Source organism: Emydura macquarii, unplaced genomic scaffold (genome assembly GCF_026122565.2).
Source record: "Emydura macquarii macquarii isolate MOO-44397 ecotype Brisbane River unplaced genomic scaffold, CSIRO-AGI_Emac_v2 contig_1119, whole genome shotgun sequence".
NCBI lineage: Eukaryota > Metazoa > Chordata > Testudines > Chelidae > Emydura > Emydura macquarii.
Window position 1 is genome coordinate 1,855,388 of NW_027131256.1, and position 26,527 is coordinate 1,881,914.

General features: G+C 42.4%; 1 protein-coding gene across 1 annotated transcript in view; it reads left to right on the forward strand.

Annotated features, from left to right (window-relative positions):
• Nucleotides 1-26,527, forward strand: part of TBX15 (T-box transcription factor 15) — a 116,342-nt gene that overhangs the window by 51,657 nt on the left and 38,158 nt on the right. Inside the window, exons 2-3 of the mRNA XM_067546365.1 lie at nucleotides 16,023-16,236; nucleotides 24,792-24,893. Of these exons, the coding sequence (XP_067402466.1) occupies nucleotides 16,023-16,236; nucleotides 24,792-24,893 (316 nt within the window). The remainder of the gene's footprint in view (nucleotides 1-16,022; nucleotides 16,237-24,791; nucleotides 24,894-26,527) is intronic.

A 26,527-nucleotide genomic window follows, 5' to 3' on the forward strand; every position in this document is an offset into this window, starting at 1 on the left:
CTGTTCACATCTAATGGACGTTTGGTGGCCTCTGTTCCAGACGAGTCCCAGTTCCGGGTCCCACGGCACAAACTGACCGCTGTGCCTTTCACTAGACTAGAGTGTCATCTCTTCAGGGCAGGAACGGTCGCTAGGTGTGTCTTTGTACCGAGCGTAGCCCAATGGCACCCTGACCCCAGTCAGATCCTCTAGTTAGAGTTCATACAGCAAGGGTCAAAATGGCCTTATAAATGTGTGTGAGTTGGCATCACCATTATCGGAGGAAGGAATTAAATTAATTAAGTTAATTAATTAAAAAAATCAGAAGACAGACCAAAAAAAGTGATTAAATCTTGTTTGCCCCAAAAATCCTGATTTTCTTTTTTTATCTCATGATATTCTGGGGTCTAATCCAGGAGTTTTGAACGTTTGGATTGGTACTGTTGCATTTAATGCCACAATGATGATCTGTTGTTTTTCTCCATCTACCCTTGCTGATCATTCTTATCACTCTTTGTAACTTGGAAGTGATTTTTCTAAGGAAAAGTCTTTCTTTTAGCTTCAGTTCAAACTAAACTACTGGGAACCTTGTCTGGATATAACAGACCAGCTTCTTCGCTGGTGTAAATCAGCATAGCTCCATTGACCTCAGCCAATTTATACCAGCTGAAGGAAGATCTGGGCCAATAAAAGTCCAATGAGTGAAGAGCCTTTTGTGAGACAGAAATATGCAGGTTATGTCAAAGCAAGACAAGTGTATTTTAATTCTGAAGATGAGTTTCAACACATTGACTCCTGATCAGACAATACTTTCTCACACCTCCTCATGGGCGAGCTCATGACAATAAGGAACAGGCCCTCCATGGGGACAGTGTTGTGTTACCCTACCTAAGAGAAAGTCCAGGAGTAATCGATCTCAGGAGGTCTCATCTCTCTCTCAGCTTCCTGGCATACAGGGGGAATGCACAAACCCCACCTTCCCTTAGAAGGGTGGCGCAGCTAGCTGCCACTGGCATACCCATGCAGTGCTACTGGGTGGTGTGGCTAAAAAGCGGAACCATCGCCCTGCCTCTCCCCCACCTTGGGGTGATTTGCAACTGTGGGACATTAGGAGCAAACCATTCCTGCGCTCGGTACTGGGACCGCCATTGAGCCAGGCCTTTGTGTGAGGAAGAATTAGGAAGTGGTGGCAAAAACCTCTTTCCCTTCCAGTCTCCCATGCAAGGCTCGGTTGCATTTTCACCGTTGCAGGTGAGCATGAACTTGGGCTGGAATAGCTCCGAATGCAGCTTTGATTCGTGCGGTTTTGAATTCTGATTTCTAGAAGTTTCATGGTGAGGGAAGAGGCCGGGAAAAAAAAAAAAAAAGCCTACAAACAAAACAATCCCGTAGCTAAATGGCAGAAGCAGCTGCGGCATGGCATACATTCCTGGCATACACTCCCCCTCCTCCATGTGCAGCTGACAAAGTGTATTGTAATATAATTTGTTGAGGTGCACGGTATAATGGGATCCCATAGTCAGAGGAGGAGCGGTGCACCTTGTGACGCTGGGCGGGAGGGGTACGCTGTGGAGAGAGAAGTGTTCTTATGTGGAGGATGGAAATGCTCTGTTTTCCCACGGATGAGGGGAATGTTGTCATATTCCTTCATGAGGGAGGGGAGCGCTTTACAGCATGTTGCCACATGGAGAAAGCGGAGCGCTGTGCTGCTTTTTGTGCTGCAGGGGAGGAGAGCCCGGCCTGGCAAAGCTTTGTTGGGTGCAGGAGGAAAGTGCTGAGCAGAGCAGTGCAGTGGTATGGTATGTGGGGGAAGGAAGGTGAGTGACGTGTCGTGTGTTGCCACTTGCGGTGATGGAGCGCTGCCCGGTGCATTGACCGTATAACCCTTTTGCTCACATATGTGCTCCAAGAGTTTGTCTTCACTTCAGTTTCTTACCTCACAGTAGCTAATGTTTTTGCAAAAGCTAATCTGGAAACGTGATAAACATTTGTTCATGGCGACAAACATCGGGGAGGGTCTACACTACGGATCAGTGTCAGTGTAACTATGTTGCTCAGGGGTGTGAAAAATCCACTGCCCTGAATGACGAAGTTAATACCAACCTCACTGCTGGTGTAGACAGTGCTACGTCACCGGGCAGTATCTTCTCTTGACATAGCTACTGCCTCCAACATAGGTGGATTAACTATGACTACAGGAAAGCTCTCTCCCATCAGCCTAGGAGAGTCATCATGCTAAAGTGCTATCGTGGTGCAGCTGCACTGGTACAGCATTTTAAGTGTAGACCTGCCTTTAGCCTCTCACTGCCTCAGTTCCCTATCTGTCAAATGGGGCTAAAAGCACTGTCTGATGTCAGAGAGATGTCATGAATGTAAATACATTATGGATTCTGAGGCCCCTCCCCAGTATTACTATGGAAGTCCCTGAAATAAATCTTCATTTTAAAAAATCAACACATTTCATATTAATGAGTATTTTCAACTATAAGCCATAGCTTTGTGTGGTGGAGGGGAGATGGGAATGGAGAGCAGTGCATGGCAGTGGGAAGGATTAATGTTACAGTGACATTTATGGGGCTGTTTCAGTAGAATTGGGTTTCTTTGAGCCACAGACTATACATTGCTCTGGCTAAAGGGACTGTCTTCTGTTTAAATATATTACAACCTTCAGAAATAAGAAGTCAATACCCATAAACCCTTCACACATCCCTATCCTCCTTCCTGTCCCAGCCCTTCTGCACCTTTACTTAACCTCTGCTTTCTCCTTGTTTCCCTTCCTTCCTTCTCTCTGTCCCCCCCTTTCCCCACTCAGACTTCTGCAATAAGCTTCCCTGAAAAGCAGTCCAGCTGCTTCTGAGATCCTGCTGAGCAATACAGATGGGCTGGGAGGGGAAGTAACAGTTGCCCTTGGAAGCATCACTGTGGCAGTTCACAATGGGACTTCAAAAGGAAACTACGGCCTGCCCCTGCAGCCTGGCTGTGGAGCTCCGCCACATGGGAGAAATGGCTAGGATGCTTTTCACTTCAAATTGACTGTACAAGAGGAACCGGAAGGGTAGCAGGAAGGTGGTCAGAGGGAAGTGGAAAGACTGGGAGAAAAGCAGGGTACTGACATTGTGAACCTACTTTTTGATCCCCTGTGAGGCCAGGGCTGGCTGCTCTTTTATGAGATCAATACAGACCTCTGGCCATTTTACACTATTAGAAAGGAAGAACTGAAAATGGCTTTTGGGCTACAAACGGCAGCTGACAGTGTAGCTGGGATAACGGAGGATGCGAAGAGGAAGAAAAGGTCCAAATAGTCCAGGTTCAAAAATGATGTTAATTACTATTATTGTCTAGAAAGATTACTCTGCTGCAGTGTCTGGGATGTATGAGGTGGAACATCTGTGCATCACATATTGTATATTTCCTGTACCACATCCTTATAGGCGCAGGTAGTGCCTGTTACATGACCTGATCCAAAGTCCACTGATGTCAATGGGAATCATTCTGTCAATGGGCTCTGGATCAGGCCCATAGTCAATTTGCTGCAAGCTGGTTCTAATTTCTGTGACAAGGCTTCCTGATTTCTTTGGCAAACAGGAAATTTTTGTGGCACCTTCATTTAATTCAATAAAAATCACCACTTTTTAATTTAAGTATAAAAATGAATTCAGTAAGTACAGTAGCCACGGCGAGAATTATTTTGATATTAAATTCCATTTATTTTATGCTTTCTTATATTTTCAGCTTTCATTATGTCGCAGCTTTTTATATTGGTAACGCATAACAGCACCGTTGTGGAAATAAGGTGTACATTTTTAGTGGTGAGAGTAATTAACTATGGAACAATTGACCAAAGATTGTGGTTGATTCTCCACCACTGACAATTTTTAAGTGAAGATTGGATGTTTTTCTAAAAGAGATGCTCCAGAAATTATTTTTGGGAAATTCTATGCCCTGTATTATACAGGAGGTCAAACTAGATGGTCATACTGGTCCCTTCTGGCCTTGCAATCTATGAATCATAGAATTTGTCAGTGGGTAAGCTGTGGGTTTTGGCAGCTGAGTAGGGGGGAAATGGAGATTTTGGCATTTGGGAAGGTATTGAAGGCATTTAGGGATAGTGAGATAAATATATGATCTGTGTCTGCTAAAATGATCAACAGTGAAATGGTTAACTGAAATTGTCATCTTTAGATTTCAGAATTAACTCCCCACTGAGATTAGTTCTAAGCGATATGAATTTGCACCACTTACGTTTCAGGCTGTCTACAGTCTCAGGTAGTCAACATTATTACGTTGGTTTACTCAGTTCACATTCTGAAGTTTTTTTTTGCAACCATGAGGGCTAGAAACATTCTTTTAAACTCAAAACCTAGATACTAAAGCAGAAACTCCTGGCAAGGGAGATTCCTCAGTAGTGTCTGGGGCAAATAATCATGGAATAATTGGGTCCTTTCTATAGTTAAGACTGAAGAAGAGTTCCTGTTATGACCCTGTTTTGAGATACTCACATGTTTTCTATGCGTTTATCTTTTTTATCTGAAAATTGTCATGCTTGGTCCATATCCCCGAATGAATGCTTTTGAAATGTTTGAGTGTGATTTTGCCTTTGAGTTATGAGAGAATGGAACAAAAGCATTTTTCCCATTGTCATAAATAAAATGACTTTTTGGGGGGCGGGTGTGAAAGGTGAGGCAAAAACAGCTGAACTGGAGCCTTGATGTCTGTCACATAGTTCTCCATGTGCAGTACATGCTTTTCAAAGTTTAAAAACATTGGTTGTGAAATAAGCGAGGTATGGATGTTTGAAAATGACCAGCTGTGGATGTATGTAGAAAATTTATGTCCCTGTGTGTGAGATGGCTTGGATCTTAAAAGGACCCAAACCAACACCCTGTAAGTCAAGAGCATATGATACATTGACTTCAATGGCCGTGGGATTAGGTCCTTAATAACGTGACACTTTCAGAACTTTTAACACTGCCAGATTGATTGGCTGTGTACACACCACATCTTAGGGCAGTCTGAATTACATTGCTCTGGGGTGTGACTAAGCCATTCCCCTGAACGATGTAACTGACACCAACCTAAGCACTGGTCTGGACAGCTCGCTGTTGGCAGGAAAGCTTCTCCCGCCGACATAGCTGTCGCCGCTCGTGGGGGCTGGAGTAATGAAGTCGACTGGAGAGCTTTCTCCCACCTACTTAGAACGTCTGCACGGGCCGTGCGACAGCGGCACCGCCACAGCGCTGTCAGCTCTGTCATGTAGCCATAGCCGTCATTTTCAGATCTATCTTGCTGTCATTCAAGGTTTGGTGAGATTTACACAACGAGATCATTTGATGTTTCCAGTGCCAGTAATCTGGGAGGTATAAGCACCTCTGAGAATACGCCAGATTTAAACATTCATCGCTTCTACAGTTAGCACACTCACTTTCTCACCGCATACCTTGATCTTTAGAGTCAGATGACAGCCATGAAATAAAAACCGTTTTGAACTTTCGAGCATCCAGAGATGTGGAGATACTAGGGGTGTAAAAAGTCATTTAATAGAGAAGCCGTTTAAACGTTCTAAAAATAGAACGGTTAAACGGGTGGGGGGGAGTGAGCCGTGCTGGGCTCCACTCCTCACTGCCAAGCCAGAGCTGCCTGGCTGCAGCTCCCCCGCCGCACGTGCAGAACCGTAGCTGGGCAGCTCTCGCTCGCAGCAGTGCTGTACGGTGGGGTTCCGGTGCTTACATTTGCGCCTCCCCCAGGCCTCATGTGCCCCCTGCGCAGGGCAGGAAGGGTCCCTGGCTCCCACCAGATGGTGCCGCCCCCAGCTGGGTCTGTGTCTGCAGAGGGAAGGAAACACCGTATTCCTCCTCCTGCACCCCGAGCACTTTCTGCCACCCCGCACTTACCCATGGTGCGGTGCCTGTCCCACTCAGAGCCTCCTGCGCTCCCTGAGCGTCATGGCGAGCCATACTGGCACCCGGGGACCTGCCCCCCCCCCCCCCCCATCGGTACGCCACTGGCTTGCAGAGAGCTGAGTTGAGCCCAGCTGTGTCTCCCCCCCCCCCCGGCATGTGTGTCTCTCCCCCCTCCGCACCTTCCCCCTGATCAAGAGCTGCCCAGCTGCTCTCGCTCATGGGGAGCTGAGCCCAGCTGGCTCCTCCCCCAGTTTAACTGGCAATCAGCTGTTTAAAACGTTTAAACAGATGGTTACCGTTTAAACGTGTAGGCTTTTACATCCCTAGGAGATACGCAAGCAGACTTTCTGAATCAAGCACCAATGCTACAGCATTTGGACATTTTATGCCTGATTCTCCACTCAGATGCACCAATTTTATACCAGCATCACGCTGCTGGCAGAGAGCTGGTGTAACGGAGTGGAAAATCAGGTCAGACGGAAGGCAGAGGGGGTGTATGTATGTGCATGTGACTGCAGATATGACTGAAGAGGTATGGAGAAAGTTTGATTATCTGTGGGGAGTTTGTGTGGATAGATACAGAACTAGTATTTGGGGTGGGGGACAGAACGTAGGTTCTAGATGCATGTTTGAATGCATTTCTGTGCGTGTGACAGTGACTGTCAGAACAAGAGAAAAGATTTCCTTCACTTAAGGGAAAGAGTTTATAGACCTCTTCAGTGCCTGGGTGATTGGAATGTGTGAGTTTGTAAATATAAATGGAGCTTGTAGGTTCATTTGGTTCAGCTTGTGTTTGCCAGGATGTTTGAAAGTGTCTGCATCAATGTGGGTGCTCCTACAGTTTGGCTAAGAGTGTATATGGGGGGGACAATTTTAGGGTGTTTGTGTGTTCATATATGGGCCAAATCTTCAGTTACTGTAAGTCAGGGCAGCTCCGTCAAAGTCAACAGTTACATTAGCTGAGGATCTGCCGGATGGAGTGCGTGTGGGTGTACTGCTGTCCGGGATCGTGACTGGCACACAGTGTCAGGATGCTACTTTGGAAACTTGAACCGAAAATAGCTTGTAAGGCGAGAGAGAGAAAGCCAAACCACAAATAACCGTCTGTGCAGCAATGAGGTTCTCTGCTGGAAAGAAAATGCCCACGAGGACTGGTTCACCAGGCTGATACGCCAGTTTTATGATGGTGTCACTCCATTGACATCTATAGGGGCTGCTAGGTGCTCAGAGCTTTTGGAAATCAGATCACTGGTTGAACTGTTTAGCTATGCATTTAGGAGCCTGCCTTTAAGCACACTTTTTAAAAAAAAGTCTTGGCCTTAGCCGCCTCCTTATACTTTTTCAATGTGAGAAGGGTGGGTCCCCTCCCTGCCCTGCCCTGCCCTGCCCTGCTCCTGCCTGAGACCCCGCCCACGCTCCCCCCCAGCTCCCATTTGGCCCCCTCCCCCGCGGTCCTCCCCCCCATTCCCTTCCCTTCCCTTCCCATTGTCTGCTCTCCTCTCTCGAACCAAACCACAAGGCCTCCTTGTCCCAGCTGAGTCAGGCTGGTCCCTGCCCAGCCCCTGCTCTGCTCAGCAACCCAGCCCTGGGACTTGTTTTCCACCCAACTCAGCTGCTGGCCATGGCTTCCCTCATTTCCTCACTCCTCCCAATCTCGTATTATCTACAAATGCATTTGATATACTCTTTACAGCTTTCCTTCGGCTCATTATTAAAGATTATTAATTAATAAAACCTGTTCTAATACCAAATTGCACCACACTGGAGACTTCTTCACAACTTGATATATTGCCATTTATCAAGTCCCTTAATTTGTGTTCTTTTTAGCCAATCTTCAGTCCATCTTTGTGGGTTGAGGATGAGTTTTTCCAACTTTGATAACTTTGATAGCTTTCACAGTTTCTATGGATATTATCATCCTTATGAACCTTTTGCTGACTTCTGCAGATTGCCTAAGAATTTCAAGGCTCTTCTGAAGTTGTTTTATTTTAGATAAATGTAAAGTTTGTTGTGGCAATACTTATATGGGGGGAGGAATATAATATATGGCGTGGTCTGTGGTTCTGACCAGTATTTTATGCTTTTCATAGTACAGTAATATGTCGAGTCATATAAAATGTAGCAAACCTTTAATTAGATGTATATCCTAATTCAAAGAATAGTTGCTTTTAGTAATACATTTGTTTTGTTCATTTACCATAAGGTTTAGTACATTTCTAATTGTATTAATGTCATTTAACTTTTTGTAATAATCTAGTCTGACTTTCTGTATATCACAGGCCATAGAATTTACCCAAAATAATTCCTTTTGAACTAAAACATATCTTTTTAAAATCCAATATTGATTTAAAATTAGCCAGTGATGGAGAATTCCATGACCCTTAATAAAGTGTTCCAATGGTTAATTACTTTAACTTAAAAATGTACACCTTTTTTCCAGTCTGAATTTGTCTAGCTTCATCTTTCAGCCATTGGCTCGTGTTACACCTTTGTCTGCTAAATTGAAGAGTCCATTATTAATTATTTGTTCCCCATGTAAGTACTGATTGGACTATGATCACATCAACCCTTAGCCTTCTCTTTGTTAAAATGAACAGATTGAGCTCCTTTAGTCTATCCCTCTAAGACGTTTTCTAATCCTTTATTCATTCTTGTAGCCCTTCTCTGATCCCTCTTCCATTTTTCAACATCCTTCTTGAATTGTGGACACCAAAAATGGATACAGTATTCGAGCAGCTGTTGCACCAATGCCAGACACAAAGATAAAATAACCATTCACTCTTATTTGAGATTCCCCTTTTTATGCACCTCAGGATTGCATTAGCCCTTTAGTCACATTATTGCATTGGGAGCTCATGTGCAGCTGATTATTTGCTGCTTTTTCAGAGTCCCTGCTTCCCAGGATACAGTCCCCCATCCTGTAAATACGACCTACTTCTTTGTTTCTAGATGTGTACATTTACAGTTAGCCATATTAAAATGCATGTTGTTTGTTTCCCAAGTAATCCAGATGGTTCTGTATAAGCGACCTGTCCTCTTCATTGTTTACTACTCCCCCAATCTTTGTGTCATCTGCAAACTTTATCAGATTTATGTTCTCTTCCAAGTCTTGATAAAAATTTTAAATAGCATAGGGTCAAGAAATGATGCATTTGGGACCCTATTAGAAACGCATCCATTTGACCATATTTCCCCATTCACAATTACATTTTGAGACATATCAGTTATCTATCTTTTAATGCATGTACTGCATCCCATGTCAATTTTATATTTTTCTAGTTTTTTAATCACATTTTGTGCTTTATCAAGTAAAATGCCCTACAGAAGTCTAAGTACATTATATCAACACTGTTATGTTTATCAATCAAACTTGTAGTTTCATCAAATAATGATATCTCGTTAGGTTGACAGGATCTATTTTCCTTAAACCTTTGTTGATTAGAGATCACAGTTGGTTACATAAGAAATAAAAATAAACTCGCAGTCTAAATTCTACAGACTAAGTAAGATTCGAATCAAGCAGTTTCTCCCCTAATAGATGTTACTGGCAGTTTAGAGTTCTCGCTACACAGGCTGTATTCCCTTTCAACCTGGGACCAATTTCCTCAATTCGAAGTCTTTGTCTTCCAGATGATCTTCCAGGTGTTGAGATGGGGGAGATGAGAGGCCAAGTGATGATATCACTGTTCCTCTTTTATACTTTCTTCCAGCTGCTAGACAGATCCTGGCTGTGAGGTGGGTTAGGCTGTCCTCATTGCGTACATTCCCTCCCTGAGGAATCTCTGGGATGTCCATTGGGAAAGCAGATTCTTCTTAATGGCCCATCAACACGTCTGACTGGTCCTGATGTAAATCTGTCTTGTTGCTCCGAAAGTCTGGCTGTAGGCATCTCAGAAAACTTAATAGGGCCTTAGATCATCCAATAGGGGCCCAATAGATCATCTATTAATAGAGGGCCATTAGATCATCCAGTCTGACCTCCAGTATATCACAATCCATCACATTTCTCCCACTTACCTCTGTATTGAACCCAGTCACTTGTGTTGTGGCTAAACATATCTTCCAGAAAGGCATCCAGTCTTAATCTGAAGACATCAAAAGATGAAAAAATCCACCACTTCCCTTTGTAGTGGTTTCCGGTGGTTAATCACGCTCACTGTTAAAAAATTGTGCCTACTTTCTTATTTATATTTGTCTGGTTTCATCTTCCAGCCATTGGTTCTTGTATGCATTTTTTCCACTAGATGATCGAGCCCTTTAGTTCATCATATTTTCTGCCCCTGAAGGTGCTTATACTCTTAAATTAAATCACCTCTCAGTCTTCTTTTTGATGAGCTAAACAGACGGAGTTCTGTAAGTCTCTCACTATAAGACATTTTCTCCAGCCCACGGACCATTTTTGTGTCTATTTTTTTTGCACTCTCTCCAATTTTTCAACGTTCTTTTTGAAACATAGACATTAGCATGGGACACAGTATTCCAGAACTGGTCTCACCAGTGCCATAAACAGAGGTAAAATCACTCCCCTACTCCTACACGCTTTGCCTCTGTTTATGCTTGGGTACTTCAGAGTAATGCATTTTTTGAGTGCAAGAGCTGCACTACATGAATGCAAGATTTGTGCTATATGACCAAGGGCCCTTTTTATTAATCCTTGAATATGAGGCCCAAAATTTCCATTGTATTCTAAATACAAATAAAGCCCTGCTGAAAAACAATGTGTGGCATAACGGAAAAAAGTCTCCACCTCTCATAGCTCTGAGATGACTTAATCTCCAACACTGGGTTGCTATGTGGTCACAAGTTGGCTGCTGTGGAAAAAGTAGGTTGTCTATGTGGGGAACATTGGGCAACTGGCTTATAGAAAGCCCTTGAAGATGGTAGACTCTTGTGTTGTATGAAGTGGGCTGGGACTCAGGGGAAGCGGGGATATGCGGCTTTGCTGCAGAAAGCAGATGGGGGATGCTGGCCTGTTGTGCTCCATGTAATGCATATGGTGGGATTGCACTGTTGGGTTGTAGAAGGGGACAGAATTTAGCCTTGGGTGAGGAAGACATTGGGCTGGTTTTTATGGGGAAAATGGATAGAAGATACTGGGTCGTTGTTTCAGAAGGCAGGTGAGTGGGCTTTAAGTTTTTTAACTAAGCAGCAGGGTCAATGTCATATTTAACACCCCATTAAAAAGTGATTTGTTACAACAGGGACACCCCTTCATCTCCATTTCTTATCCATGTGACACTGTTTGTCCACTAGGAGGTGCTTGTCTTTGATATGAGATGAGTTCTGTGGCAGGGAAGGTGGTAACTTTTTTCACTGTATAGTCAGTTTATTGGCCATAGGATCTGATGGCTGTCTGTAAGTAGCATTTGGGAGAAATGTGCACATCTGGTGTCACACGGCCTCTGAGAAACAGTTTCAGGGCCCAGCGCACACAAAGCTCCGTGAAGGCCGTAGACGGAAAATAACATATTGTGAGACCGCTTAGTGCAAGCCACAAGGAGGTTCAATTTATTTGTCGGGAAAGGGAAAAGGAGATCTGAAAGTGGATCATCAGTAAAGCTATCAAAACATCAATCATAACATCAACTCAGCCGTAATAGTTTCTTCTAGTCTCCCAATCCCAGCCAGTCTGCTCAAAAGCCAACATCTCTGAGGGCTCAGAAGGTGACCCCGTGGTCTTGCTGATAGGTGCAGGCACTGTTTACCATTCCAGCAGTTCCCTTTTGCTTCGGGCCCAATGCTAGCAGATTGCAGTAGCTGGATGTGTGGTCAATGTGACAGTCAGGGCCTTACGTGATAGTAGAAATCCATATGATAGGGTAATAGAAAGAGGAGAACTTGTTATAAACACCAAGCCACATAGACAGAAGGTCATTTCTTCAGGTCTCGGGACGTTTATTGTGTGTGTACAAAAAGCCCCGGGCAACTCTTTGATTGTAATTGTCAATGTTGTTGCAAGAAGATCCTCACAAAGAGCCCCAGCTCTCTTTTGGCAGGTCAGACAAATTCTCCATCCTCTGAAACGGGATCAGGTGACAGGTCCAGCAGGCTCTTTGTGATGAGGGGTAGCAGGTTGTGGACTCTTTATTCTATTCTCCTTCTCTAGCCTCTCTGGAGAGAGAAGTTTGCCTGGGCTGGCTGAAGGGACAGCATGTCCTTGTGGTAGGTTGGGAATTCTTTACGCAGGAAACAGAATGTCAGTGTTTCCTTCCAGTTACAGCAGTACATATTATATCACAGCTGAGTTAAACACCTGAGAACAGCAGCGGGAAAGAGAACATATGAGGTAAAGGCAAAGGAGAATAGGGATGTTTTTAGAAGAGATTTGAGAAGCGGGGGAAAGTCAGTGACACAGGGATACAGGCAGGAGCTTTCACACTTTTAGCTGTGTGATTTTTGGGAAGGGACATACTGGAGGCAGACGTTTGAGTGGAAGGAGTTCATAGAGAAAAGTCCATACAGTCAGCTGGTGCAAGTCCATGGAGGCTCTTAAAAACAAGGAGGGCAGATCTGAATGGAGCTCACCCTAAGTGTGAATGGGGTGAGGATGCTGTAGGAATGGATTAGAATCCTCAACTCTCTCCTTCCCCACTCTCACCAACGTCGGCAATGGACAAGCTCAGCTTTGATATGTCCTTTCTGAGGGACTGTATCCTGTCCTGGAATGAGGAGAGACTCCATCTAATGGGTCTGTAACTGCTAAGAACCAAACGTACTTAGAAAATAGTTCAAATCCCCCACCTCACACACCCAACTGTGCTGTCTATGGCAGCAGGTAACCAGCCTTCATATGGTACCAGTCAGTATAGTGTCCCATCTTTCAAGTAGAATCACTGCCTGTGTGTCCTGCACATCCTCACAGCAGGATCTTGGATTAGGTACTTGATGTTTTGTACGAAGCAGCTCTTTTAGGGGAGTCTGACAGATCTTCCCTTGGGGGAGCTAGAAGAAGCCATGTTAAGCGTATCTCACCTGGAAGCCCTTTAGTTAGCATCTCAGTCAGCAACGGTAACTGGTGCCTGCCATTACTCACCAGTGAGCAAGTCCACAAACTTTTCTGCTCTGATTGAGCATCAGGAACCACTTCCTCCATAGCCAAAATCATCATAGGGCTTCATTCTCCCCGCAATTATACTGGTATACATCAGAAGTAAATCTGTTGCATACAAAGAGAGGAGAGCAAAGCCCAGAAGGTGGAAGCATCAGAAGTGACTCAGGCTGTGTTGCTGTTATATCCCATTATAAACAAGCAGATGGACTAAAATGATCTATGCTACTGCCAGCCTCTGGTCTCTGCAATGAATAACCCTATATTGGAACTTGAGGCAGCAAGTTCTTTCCGTTAGGACATAAAGCTAAAAAAGGCATGGCAAGTTGACCATTCCTCTTTATGTATTCGCACATTTTCAGACTCACTTGGAGACAGCGAAGTCCCTGATCCTCAGTATCCTAGTGCATATCAAAGATAGCATGCTATGGTTTTGGAATACTGCACTATGCAGAACAGGAAATCAATTGCTGGAGCTGTCTTTGAGGTGGTGAATGCCCTCAACTCATTTTGAATCATAGAAGATTAGGGTTGGAAGGGACCTCAGGAGGTCATCTAGTCCAACCCCCTGTTCAAAGCAGGACCAACCCCCACTAAATAATCCCAGCCAGGGCTTTGTCAAGCCGGGCCTTAAAAACCTCTAAGGATAGAGATTCCACCACCTCCCAAGGTAACGCATTCCAGTGCTTCACCACCCTTCTAGTGAAAAAGGTTTTCCTAATATCCAGTCTAGACCTCCCCCACTGTAACTTGAGATTATTTTGAATTCATTGCGAGTAGAATGAACTCTGGATCTCAAAGTCAGCACTTCACAGGATCAGTCTCTTATTCAGGCTGACTCCAGTTTGGAGGACTTGGCTTAGCAAAAATGAAGGAAAATGCAAAGTAAGTCTCAGTGCTTACAGAACAAAGAGCTTGCAACGCCAGCCAGCGAGACCTCCTCACCCACCTTCCACATCAAAAAAAAAGAAGATGGATAATTTTCTGAACAATAGCATTTGCTCTTCTGAACCCTAATCTAGGGGTAACTGCAGATCATACTTCAGTGCACAAAAAGTGATAGTTACAGGGGCAAAGAAGGAATTGATTTTCCCATGTGTAACATTGCACAGTGGGTCAGATGTTGACCCATAAGATATTGGCCACTGCTGGAGGCTGAATGGACTAACAGTTCACACTTGGACAGCAAATTATAATAAAAGGATCTGATTCTTTTTTCATGTACGTCATTGTCAAACAGGAGCAATTCCACTGAAGTCACTGAAGTTACACCACAGTAAAACAGGAGAGAGGAGAATCAGGCCCAAGATTTGTAGATCTCGGTAGCACACAGTTCTAATCAATTCACTGGCACACTGTTGACTACAAGGCATCTACTTAAAGCCAGAGATTGTCCTGTGAGAAATCACAGGGATGACTTATACTGAAAATCTTTTCCGTGAGTATAAATATCCAGTGCCAGGTTTACTCAGGATTGTTACAGAAGAAAAAGGTTTATGACTGACATCTTGTTCTGTAAATTCATCAGATAATAAAAGCTAAGCAGTTTGTGCCCTTGTCATTATTATTAGGCGGTTTCCAAAGAACACTTGTATGGTTCAGGAAGTTTGTTGGCGGTTCAGTAGGTGATACTTTTCTCTCTGAGTCTTTACTGAACCAGTACTTTTTGCCTTCAGGTGTACTCTGCTGCTGGAGGTATGTCTTTCAGACAAACTGTAAATCTGAGACCCTGACCACTTGTGCTTATTAAAGATTCCACAGCTCTTTTTGCAATGGAATAGATGCTAACCCTGGCGCTAGCCCTCCCTTAATGTCCCCTGTGGGCAGTATTCTTCTTCATTTCCTGTCTTAAACAGTATGTAATATTCCTGTGCACTGTTAAACAGTCTTATTCCCGCATGGACATGGCTACATTTGAGTGGTTGGTGAGGTCATCACTATATTTAGTGTGTATATCAATTTTTTAAATTTACAAAGCTCCTTGCAATCCTTTGCTCTGAAAGTCCCTGTGTTCATTTATTATCAATTGCATTTGATTATTTTATATATATATAAATATTAGTATATAATATATACTATATATAATATATAATATATATATATATTAGTAAGTAATTTGCCACAAAACCAGTTTGTAAGGCATTCTCTATTTTTAAAATACGTTATGAATTTCTTTTGATCTAAAGATGGTGTGAATACTGGTGCAAAGAAGCACCATTATTAAACATAATTTTAATATGGCTATACTCCAGTACTATACTGATTATTGTGCTTCTGCTTGTTAATACAAAAGATATTTTCAGTATAGCTATCTGGCTCAACATAACAGTTCTCTTTTGGTTGATCTCAGTTCCAGCTCTTTTTTTTTAGCCAGACCTCTTTACTCCCTTCCTTCTCCACAAAGAGATCTAGGGGTCCCTTGAAATCCTTTATACCATTTGCGTCAATCGCTTTCCCCAGAAACTGATTCCATATGTTTACAACTCCTCCTCCTTGTCCTTCAGTAGCCTATAGCATTTTCCTCACCAAAGGCTGCATAGTTGTTTTCCCAGAGAAATGTCATTGTTCCAAAAATTATAGTATAGGAACAAATAAAATCCTTTTTAAAAGTGGTGCTGCCAAAAAACAAAAACAAAGAACCCTTCATTATTTCTGATGGCAAGGATATTAAAAGAGAAAAAAAGTACTTTGTTTAAGAAGAGCTAACTCGGCAATACTAATGTGGGATGATGTGCAATTCAAGGGAACATAATTTTCCAGCAAGCCCATCTAATCTTGGATTGAAATTGTGGGTTGAATTATTTTTTTTTCCTTTCTGTTTTTTAATCTACACTTTGTGCTTCATTCTCAGCATCATGGTGATGTTTTATGTTGTGGGCAATTTCATTCAGCTGCTTCTAAAATTTTACTAAAACGATAGTCATGTTGGAAACACAAAACCAGTAATCAGGTCATAAATCAGAACAAACTATAAAAGCATATAATAAAAGGTCGCCGCACTGCTCTCCAGAGGTTCCCACTGTTGGTTCTTTTCCTTCCTTCCCCCACTGGCGCAGTAGAACTGAAGAGTCTTACCTGGTGTATTTACTTTGCAGATTCAGAGCAGAGTACTGGCTCAGACACAGAGGTGTTGGCTGAGAGAACATCCTGCTCATTTGGCTCCCACTCTGACCTCACATCTGGTGGCTCAGGTCCCCAGCCTCCTCCTCCCTCATCCATGGAGGAGATCCAGGTAGAGCTGCAGTGTGCTGATCTCTGGAAAAGGTTCCATGACATTGGGACGGAGATGATCATCACTAAAGCAGGCAGGTAAGATACTCCTGGTTTGTTGCCCAGTAAAAGCAAACAGACAAAGGATACACTTTTTATATGGTTATGGCTGGGCTTTAAACTCATTTTCTTTCTTTAAAGAAGAATGAATAAATTAATGAATTAGAAGAACAGTTGTGTAGCTGTTCCTCCTTGTGCTGTGATCTTGTCAGAACTAACAAATCAAACAGGGCTGAGCCAGGTTACTGTTTGGAGAGGTGACCTCCCAATGAAATTCATGCCCTGTAAGATGTGGTCGGTGCTGGTCTTCTTGCTGAGTGAATACTGAGATATACAATTGTAACCTGGCCCATTCATGTTCTCTAAAGATCCCATAACACTCCATGAGGCTAGCACCTTTAATCCCAGTTCTGAGTGGGATTAACTCAGGTTTGTGCCAATCTAACATCTTCCTCCAGTTCCAGCTGGGTACAACGTTCTTGACTTCCTGTACTAACAGGTACATACCTAGGATTTCTGACAGCTGTTATCTCCCACCCCAGAAGTAGCTGCATTTCATTTGGGAGTATGGAGGAACCAGGAGTAATTTGGGATTTTTTTTTAAAGACAGTTCATCCTGTCACACCATCAGCCATGACTGAAGACATTTCACTCACTGAAACAGTTAGAAATGTATGTGAGCCAAAAATGGAAGCTGAGATTTGCCCTACCATTTCTAGACTCCACAGATTTGAAGTGGGGAGGAGGAAATTCTAGATGTATGTGTGTTAATTTAATGCTGTATATTTGAAACTATTGGGGTTTTAATTCCAATTAAGTTTGTTAAAAACAAATCAGCACCATGGACAGAGAAATGACAAAGATGAGTGAACCAGTTTGGCTAAGATATGAACTGCTCTGCCCCTTTTCCACAAATGCATATAGAACCCTTCTGAAGGCTTGAGAAAATGATTAAAATGTTTCTCATTGTTTATAATTTTGTTTCATCTCTATGCTTCCTGAGTCTGGCCATCTGGTTTTTTTAGGCTGTTCTTGTGGGGTGTTCACCTTTGTTTTGTGGCTCCAGGAGGATCAGATAGCTTGGGGAAAGTTTGGAACGATCCATCTTTTGACAGCTTATCAGAACCAACAGACTTTGGGGACCTTTCAAGGTTCTCTCATCACTAAGTTGAGGTTCCCTCATCACTAGAAAATCACCAATCCTCTTTGAGCTGTCATTCTTTCAGACTATAGTACATGCCTTCCTATCACAAATAGAAAAGGAGAGGTAAAAGGAATAACTTCATAATAATACTTGCTCGTATATAATATTTTTCATTTATAGATCCCAAAACACTTTGCAGTGGCTGGGTTTATGGCACAATTTCCTTCTGCAGTTGTTTTGCAAGAGGCTTTTAATTAGCATGTCCAAGAAAAATATATTTATGAGCTGAAATCTACTTTGGGATTCATCAAATGTCTTGATGCTTCTGTCTTGAGAACTTTTGGAAGATGAATTGCAGTTACTTGATCTTCTACCACTTAAATTCCCACTGAGCATGAGAAACAAGTGTGGATGATGCTATTGGGACCAAGGGAGCTAACATCCTGTTTTCTCTCTCAGGTATTTTGCACACTGGGAACCATACTTTGAATGAGTGATTTATATGAGGGGATGTCAGCTCCATGCATCTCTTCTGCCGTTGTCAGGACTGTCCGATGGGAATTTCTGATATATTTGTTTTCATCTCAAATTTGGATAAAAAGTTGAACTATTGAAATTTTACATGGATTGAAAAGTTCCAACAAATTGTGATGACAAAATTATTGTGTGGCATTTTTGATCAAAATAAAACATATTAGATATTCCCCCCAACTGAAATGTTTGCTTTCAGTCTGTTGAACTGCCTCATGCCCCCCTTCTCTTCTATGGGCCAAGCTTCCTGGCTGGACTACACCTCCCATGATGCACCTGTAGACATTGCTTTCCATGTTGCACCAACTGGGTCAGTCAGATAGGATACTGCAGTGCATCATGGGAGATGTAGTCCAGCCAAGGACCCTGACCCATTGTAGAGAAGGGGGGCGTGAGACACTTGAACTGAAACTCCCAGGAGGCAATGTGCCACCATACAAAGATATATTTTAATGAAACAAAATATTTCAGATCAGTTCAACAAACTGAAATATTTAGATTTGGGTCAAACTCATCCAAAACAAAATATTTCATTTCTGCTTTCCTCCAAACATTTTGGAGTTTAACAGAAACTGGATTTTCCATTGACAAATATTTTTATTGAAAATTTTCAGCCAAAAATTTTTGGCTGAAAATAAACTTGCAATTTGGAATTGTCAAAAACATTTTGTTTTGAGATTTTTGATTGAAACAAAACATTTCAACATTTCTGGATTGAAACATTTCGTTTCAGCTTGGTTTGACATTAAACCATATCTGCTGGAGCTGCCAGGGGGTCTCATGGAAGTTGTAGTTCGGGTGCGCCATATCTCCCTTTCTGCTCTATGGGCTGACCTCCCCAGCTGGACTACGAGTCTCATGATGCACAGTCATGTGACTCCCTTTATGCACTGTGATGGGTCAGCATGAGAGGAGGTTGTGGTTTATCATAGGAGAGTAGTCCAGCCAAGAAACTAGGGGAAAATGGGGGCATGAGACAGCTGAACATGAGGTGCCATGGCAGCAAAAATGGAGCAAGTTTAACTTTGAACTGTCCTGAAACAAGACATTTCCCCAGCCTGAAATATTTTGATTTGGATCAATATAACCCAAAATAAAATATCTTTTTTTTTTCAATTTTCTGAAGGGGAGCTTTCAGTTTTTGACTGAAATTTTTCAGTTTTTTGATTTTCCATTAGAAGTCAAACTTTTCTGTGGAAAATCTTTGTTTTTGTCAGTATTTTCCATGGACCTTCTCCTGCCACCCACAATTTTCCTACAGTCTCTAGTCCTGAAACGCCTTTTCTGAGAGGTTTAGCAGCAAATGTTAAAATAGTTAAGAGCCTTAAAGCTATCTCCATTTTAAATAGGCTGATATGGCATTTATTTAAGTCGTTTTCATATGGAACAGAATTGGGGATATATTAAGTCTTTAAAGGTCTATTAGGGAAATGGACACTTCTTTCTCTATGTTTTGTCCCATGAGCTCATTGACAAGTCCCAAGGATAGCTCCTTTAGGTGCCTTTGAAAATCCCAGACTTGATTATTTAATTTATTTTTCCACCAAGAAAGGTAAAGTCTGTGGGCATGGTACACAACTTAAAAACTTGAAAAAAAACCAACTTGTTGAGCAAAACCATAGACTTCTTCCAGCCCCCCAAATCATGTCCACTCATGCAAAAGCATTGCAAGAAGAGAAAGCCTTCACTGTCTGTCTTCTAATGGCCAACGGTTGCATGCTCCGGCTGACCAAAGCAGAAGTAAATTCCACAAAACCGGCTCTGTCCCTAGCCTACCAGCATTTATATGTGGGCAGTGTTAGAAAAAGCACTTCGCTCTCCTTTGCCACTTGGCTCGAACAACTCACGCTGGTCTGGGGAGATGAATCTGGAAGGGAGGGGAGTCAAGAGCTCCATCTGGTGTTGGGAATTTTGGCATTGAAATTAATAAGTGACTTTTTGTGATATGAGCAGCACTTAGGTGATACATTAAGATTCTACTGAATAGAAATCCTGCTGCTAGCAACTACTAGTTAATAGCAAAATACTGCTGGGAACCAGTCCCATCCCATTAACCTGAAAATGTTAAAGCCATTTGGATATGAACAAGAGGCGTGCTGCTTATTAGCCACTTCTTTAAAAGAGAGGTCCTACCTGTAATCAATGTGCTGGGTCCAAGCATGCGCACCAGAGCACTTCTGCTGCATGCCATGGGTGCCGGACATGGGGACTTGTCTCTTGCCAATAAAGTTTGGGTCCTGGAGGCCCTACATGAAGCTAGTGCTAAAGCAAGAGTGAGTAGCTGAGAAGTTTGGTGTTTCAAAGTCGATGGTTTTGTCCTTTTATTTTAAATTGCAGTTATCATCAACTTGTAATCCCTCACCAGCCCTCTGCTCATTAATCTGTCTACACTGAGACTACTTCCAATATCTGAACAGCTTCAAGAAACTACCATTGTGTTTTAAAACTAGCCTCCCAGAGAAGTGTTTCCTTCTTTCCCTCAGATGTGGCTTTTCCCCTAAAATCAAACTTGACCAAAGTCTAGATGTGCACATTCCTGTGACAGAGTGAAGAGCCAGTATCTCATGACTCATCAGAGTTAGAAAAGAGAGATTTATACCATTGGAATGAGGAAGTCCCCAACTTTGGAAAGTGTATCTGATCCCTGTCATCACAATATCTGAACACTTGTTGCAAAGGAAAACTGAGATCTTGTCGCTGTATTAAACAAAAAAGTTTAAACCAAAAAAATGTGCTGACTCCCACAAATTAGCACTTCCTTCTAGCCCTGAAAGGTCTGCATATATTGCTCACAATCAGTCTGTTATTGTATATGCAAAAGCTATTTTAAGTAGTTTTTAGAGATTTAGAAATATTATTAGTTTATAGCTCTCTGTGCCCCAAGCATCCTATACATTTGAATTAATGATATTAGGGCAGCCTGGCATTGTAGGAGGAGTGAGATGAACCAATAGGACTTTTTAAAAAATCCCCCAAAATATTCCTAAATTAATTGTCGTGATTTAATTCAAGCACATTTCATCCAGAAGGCTACCAGGCACACACAGATTTTTGTGTATATCTATAGAATATATGGTGGATTGGTGTGTTATGAAGATTTTATACCAGCATACGTTTAGGAAGACCACTTTACTGCTGAGTGGTAAGTAACTTGGCCGTCCCAAATTCATGTTAAAATAAAACCATTGGACTGTACCATACCATAGACTAATGTATTCCCTTTACATATATATAGCATTTGTTTGTGAGTGTAAGTATTAATTGCAAAGCTAGTTGGTATCTTTCTAGATCAAGAGTGCTTGAACGTTAATTAAGTCATTATCCCATTCTCTTCTATTTCCTCTTTTTCATCCATCAGTCCCTGCTGGATGCTCACTGTGATAGTTCCGTATGAGAACTTCGAATTACTTTTACAGCCCCAGAGAAAGAAAACAACTTTAAAAATGCACCCAATGTTTTCAGCTGTAGCATTTTCAGGAAGGTAGTGGGATCTGTACACTTTTTTCCAGTTATCTCAGAGATTATCCTTTAATCCTGTTGAATGGGCTGTGGTAATCTTTTACAAGGTATTTCCTATGCCAACAACCCCTTTGGCTATTCTGCATTTAGCTTTGGAGAGAGCCGCTTGGAACACACTGCATTCAATCTTCCCAATGTGGTATGCAGATTGAGAACCAAAGAGCCTCCGATTTAATTCTGGATTCCTCATCAACCCTCTGAAATACGACCTATCTTTTAAACTGCTCCTCTTGCCAATTCAGAAGAACTGGGTGGTAAAATGCCACATCCTGTACTCCTGCGCCTTGGCAGGTTTAACGAGTCATTGTGGTAGAAACAAGTTAACGCTGCTCTAGGCTAGCGCATTATTCCTCTTTTAATTTATTTAGTTGTTCAGCTATGAAACTAACCCCATCAAATGCACAAATATGCCTTCTCACTAAGGGGTTTCTGCATAGAATTCTTCTGACAGTTTTACGCCTCTCATTTTAGCTGGCTGGGTCCCCAGTGTGGCTGGACCACAGTGTTTTTCCTTTTCCTCCCTTGTGAATGTCCCTTGGAAAGTGAGATTCAATAATGAATCGATCTAAAGTTTCCTTGTTTTGGGGAAAAAATGGCAGAGCTGTGCTTAGGTGGGGCATTAGCACAGTACAGAGACACGCTTCCTCCTACCCACCCACTGCCCAGCTGGAAAATGTGAACTGGTCTGCGAAGAATTAAATACCCTCCCGTCTCCCACTGCCCCGATAACACAGCCTTTTTAAAAAAAAATGTTTGGGAAAATACAGTTAATTCTTCCATTGTGGTCTTCTACTTTGTACCTAATGGTGTGGCATGTCCCTGCGGACTTGTTTGACGTTGGATGGAACTTGTTGCATGTTGGGTAGCAGGGGAAAGGGCTGACTGCCTGACAGGCCCCAGTTCCGGATGGCTGCTGGCAGGATTTCCCCTCCCCAAGACAATTTGCAGCAAAGTGAGAATTGTGTGTGTGTATGTGTGTGTGTGTGTGTGTGTGTGTGTGTGTTAGGGCAGGGCATCTACTAGGAGGACATGTTGTGTTGCTGTTACAACCTCCCTGGTGCCTTGAGTCAACTTCTCTGGGTATGTCTACACGGCAGTAGACGTACTCCGGCTAGCTTGCATAATAATAGCAGTGGTGCCACAGCAGCACAATCGGTACAAACATGCCCAGGACCCTGGATGTGGACTCGACTTTCTAGGCTGTGCAGCCACCCATGCTTCCTCAGCTCCACTGCTGTTGTTTTAGCTCACTAGATCAAAGCTAATTTCAATACGTCTACACATGCCGCAGTCACACCTCTGACTGCAGCGTAGATGTAGCCTAAGCCTCAAATGAGGTTCAATTCAGTTTTAAGGATAAGCAAAGGGGGAGGAGGATGCAATTTTTTTTTCTCAAGCATGTCCCTCTTCTCTGCTGAAAAGAAGGAAAAAGCGTAAGGTCTACTAGATTGTTCAGTAGTCTCTCAAGGGATGTAGAAAGGGATTCATTACTTGAAACATTAAAACTAGCCAAAACAAAGCCCTGGAGAATACACTCTAGAGAGGGACATGGTCTAGATATGCCTTACTAGGGCTTCTACATCCCAAATTATTCTCATTCTATAAGGAGGAGCTTGCCACCTAATGGAGAAACAGGATTATCATTACTTGTCAGAGTCTGATGCTTTCACACATCCCACTACACCAGTCTCACTCTGCTTCACTTAGCATGCTGTCTGAGGGCAGTAGAGGATGGCCATGGAATGATTGGCAAGAGAAAGGCTTTTGGAAATTAAAAATGCTGCCACAGAAGCACCAGTGCTGAAATATGTTGAGTTTAACAAGAATTTACCATCTCAGGCAATGCAAGCTCACAAATGTTGGAAACTGTCCTTCTGCAAGATGCCTCCCTAATGGCTTATGCTTCCTAATCACAACAGAGCTACGCCCAGTGTGCTCTGATTGAAAAAAGAAATGCTTGCAACTGATTTTTGGTTTTGAACATTTTCAGGGGGACCTTTATGGGTAGAAATCAATCAAGATACAAATAGACCATAAATCACTGGTATTAATATTACAAAAACTAACGTGCAAAGCACTACCTAGACTTCAAAAAATGCTTATGAAATGACAACATTTCTCATTAAATGTGAAACATAGGCACAATAAAGCAAATTCATATAAGAGATGTGCTTTTAAGAGAGCTTATAAATAGCAAAGCAAGGAGCTTCAGGAAGGGGAGTTGGATGTAACTATGACTCAGATAGTACCAGTTTCCAAAACTAAACTTGATCTGCTCAGCTAAGAAACACAAAAAGTTCCAGCTTTACAATGGCTAGAGAGGACAGTGCTAGGTGAACCGCCAACAGAAAAAGCCTAGGCACCTTCAATCATAAAAACTTTTCTGGGGCTGTACAGATGAAATTGCTTCATATAACAGGATTCTTGATGTCATAATATTGTACAGCATGAAGTCAGAAATGCTAAGCATAATCCACAGTGCCCACCTGGGTACTGAAAAGTGTCAGAAGAACACCCGTGACATCTGTTTCTGGCCAGCTATACATGTTTTAGTTGAAGGTGAAGAATCCAAGTGAGAAATTGCAGTCAATATAGGGAGCAGAATACAAAACAATGACAGAAACCACAAGAGATTCCTCATTGCTCTTGGTCCAAGGTTGATGCAGAGTTATTTGAATTAAAAGGGAAAGGCTGTCTCTTTTTAGTGGACCAATACTTAATTTTTTTAAGCTGTTGCACAACACATTGAAAAGCAATGTAATAACTCTTTGTAAATCACAGTTTGCTTTCTGTGGGTTCTAGCTGAGTTAGTGATAGTTAATGCCTCACGGTTTATGAGTGGCTCATTTTGGCAATATTTTTGATAGGTCAGTTCAAGTACGCCATGTCAACCCATTTAACTGTGCATAGTAGGGGCATAACAGAAAAGTCAGTACAAATAGCAAAGAACTTGATGAAAACAGCCTTGGCAGATTCAAGGGATCCAGATTTCGTATTTGTGGACTATTGAAGCATGGCTCGCAATACTCGATTAACATTATCAGTTCAAAGACTCTTGAGCAGAAGGACAAAACTTTTAATGCCAATATCTAACAAGCTTGATGAGCCAAAGACAATAAACCCTGAAATAGCTATGGAAGAACTGTGCACCAGGAAACTAGGACAGAAGAAGGTGTCCGGCAACCTATCAAGGTAACAACTATACAATCCACACCAAGCTCATGTCATTTAACCACCCATAAGAGTCAGTCCTACAAGAAGAACCTGCATTACAGTCTTCATGTGCTGATATTCTTAGGGTTGCTTCTGTCATCAAACAGGTCCTAAAGAGTCTCCTAAGCTTTTCTTATAATTCCTGCATTCACCATTTTCTTCTTTATTTCTACTTTTGTTTTTCTAGGAGAATGTTTCCAGCCATGAGAGTGAAAATTACAGGCTTAGACCCTCACCAGCAGTATTACATAGCCATGGACATCGTGCCAGTGGATAACAAGCGATACAGGTAAGACTTTCAATGGTAGAATGAGGAACACCATGAGAGCTAGTCTCAGAATACCTAAAGAATGAGAGCCTGGGGAAAACATTCATCACTATATACAAGTGTAAAGGTGTATGCTTCGAACAGAGAGAATCTGGATCAGATCCCCAATTGCTGTAAATCAGCATCGCTTCATTGACATCAGTAGTGCTATGCTGATTACATCATCTGAGGATCTGACCTAGCGTACTGAAGGTCTCACTGAAGCAGGGAATTAATACGCTCCTTTGCATTTCTGGAGACGAGGATTCAAATCCTGCCTTCTGATTCAAGCAATAGTTGATTTTTTCTCTTTCCAGTCTCTGTTTAGTCTGTGTGTTGTTCACAATCAGCCATGATTAGCAATCATGCCCCAAGAGAGTCAGTAACTGGATTAGCAGGGGTCATGCTTGAGGGTGCATCAGCAAAAAGGTCTTGGCAACCTGTGGAATAGCCGGGAGTGCCACAGGTCAGGACTGAGCTGCATTTGCAGAGCTGTATTTAGGATGCAGCACTGGAGTAGCAGGTGACACAAGCACTGATCCACTGGCAGAAGCCTTTCAGGGCCCCTCCAGGAGCCCTGTGATAAAATTCCACCACCAAATTGAAAGGCGGGATGAGGCGATTTCTTTGCTGCTGATGGTTGTCACCCTCTGGACTCTCCCAAATGGCCCCTCTGCTGCTCCTGAAATTACTGCTATCGAGCAAATATTTTCCCATCAGAATGGATCAAAAGGCATCAAGTATCAGGAATGCTGAGCAAATTTCCTGGGGAGAGGACTCTTTGGATTACACACATTAAACTTTGAGCTTTCCTCACAGTGTACTCAGTGTTCTTTTCAGGAACAAAGTACAGATGTTTCCAGGAAAATGCAGCTCAGCACAAGGTGTTACTTTTGTTTTACTCAGTTGTGTTGCCGCTTTCTCTGGTCATGGTTCTGACAGGATAGAATAGCTGAATAGGGAATGCAGGTCAGGAGGAAGGTGCATTGGGAGAGCCATGGTGGGCAATCACTGAATTTCATCACTTCTGGACAAACCACATATAGCACGGTGGATACAAATAAATGATTGTATTAAATATGTTTAATTAAAATGTGTAAAATTAAATGTGAAATTATACAACTTATATTATCTAAACTTACTATAATCTATTAAAATCATTTGAATGAAATAAAACCAATAATATTAAAGAGTACATATTTGCTGCCAAGTTTTAAAAAATATCATACCACTGAACTGGTGCAAGTCACTGGCTAAGCACCTGGAACCAGAGTTGGTTGAACTGCTAAACCAGCTTGTGACAGCAATAGCCTCTCCGGCTGGTGCAGCGAGAGTAATTTCTTCATTTCAGTTTATTCAACTGTTCAACAGTTCATTCAGTTCAATGATTAGTTCATTCAAACTTAAGAAACCAGGGGGGGCTGAAAAAGCAGGAACGTTTGTTTTCCTCTTTCTATCTATGAATAGCAACTTGGTGTGAAAGGATGAGATCTACTAATTCTAAAATCTTAAAGGATATGGGCCCGCATCCACAAAGGGACTTAAGCATTCTAAAGCTGAGTGTTGCAACACCTAACTTTTAGGCACCTAGAAGATCACAGGAACAACATCGCTAT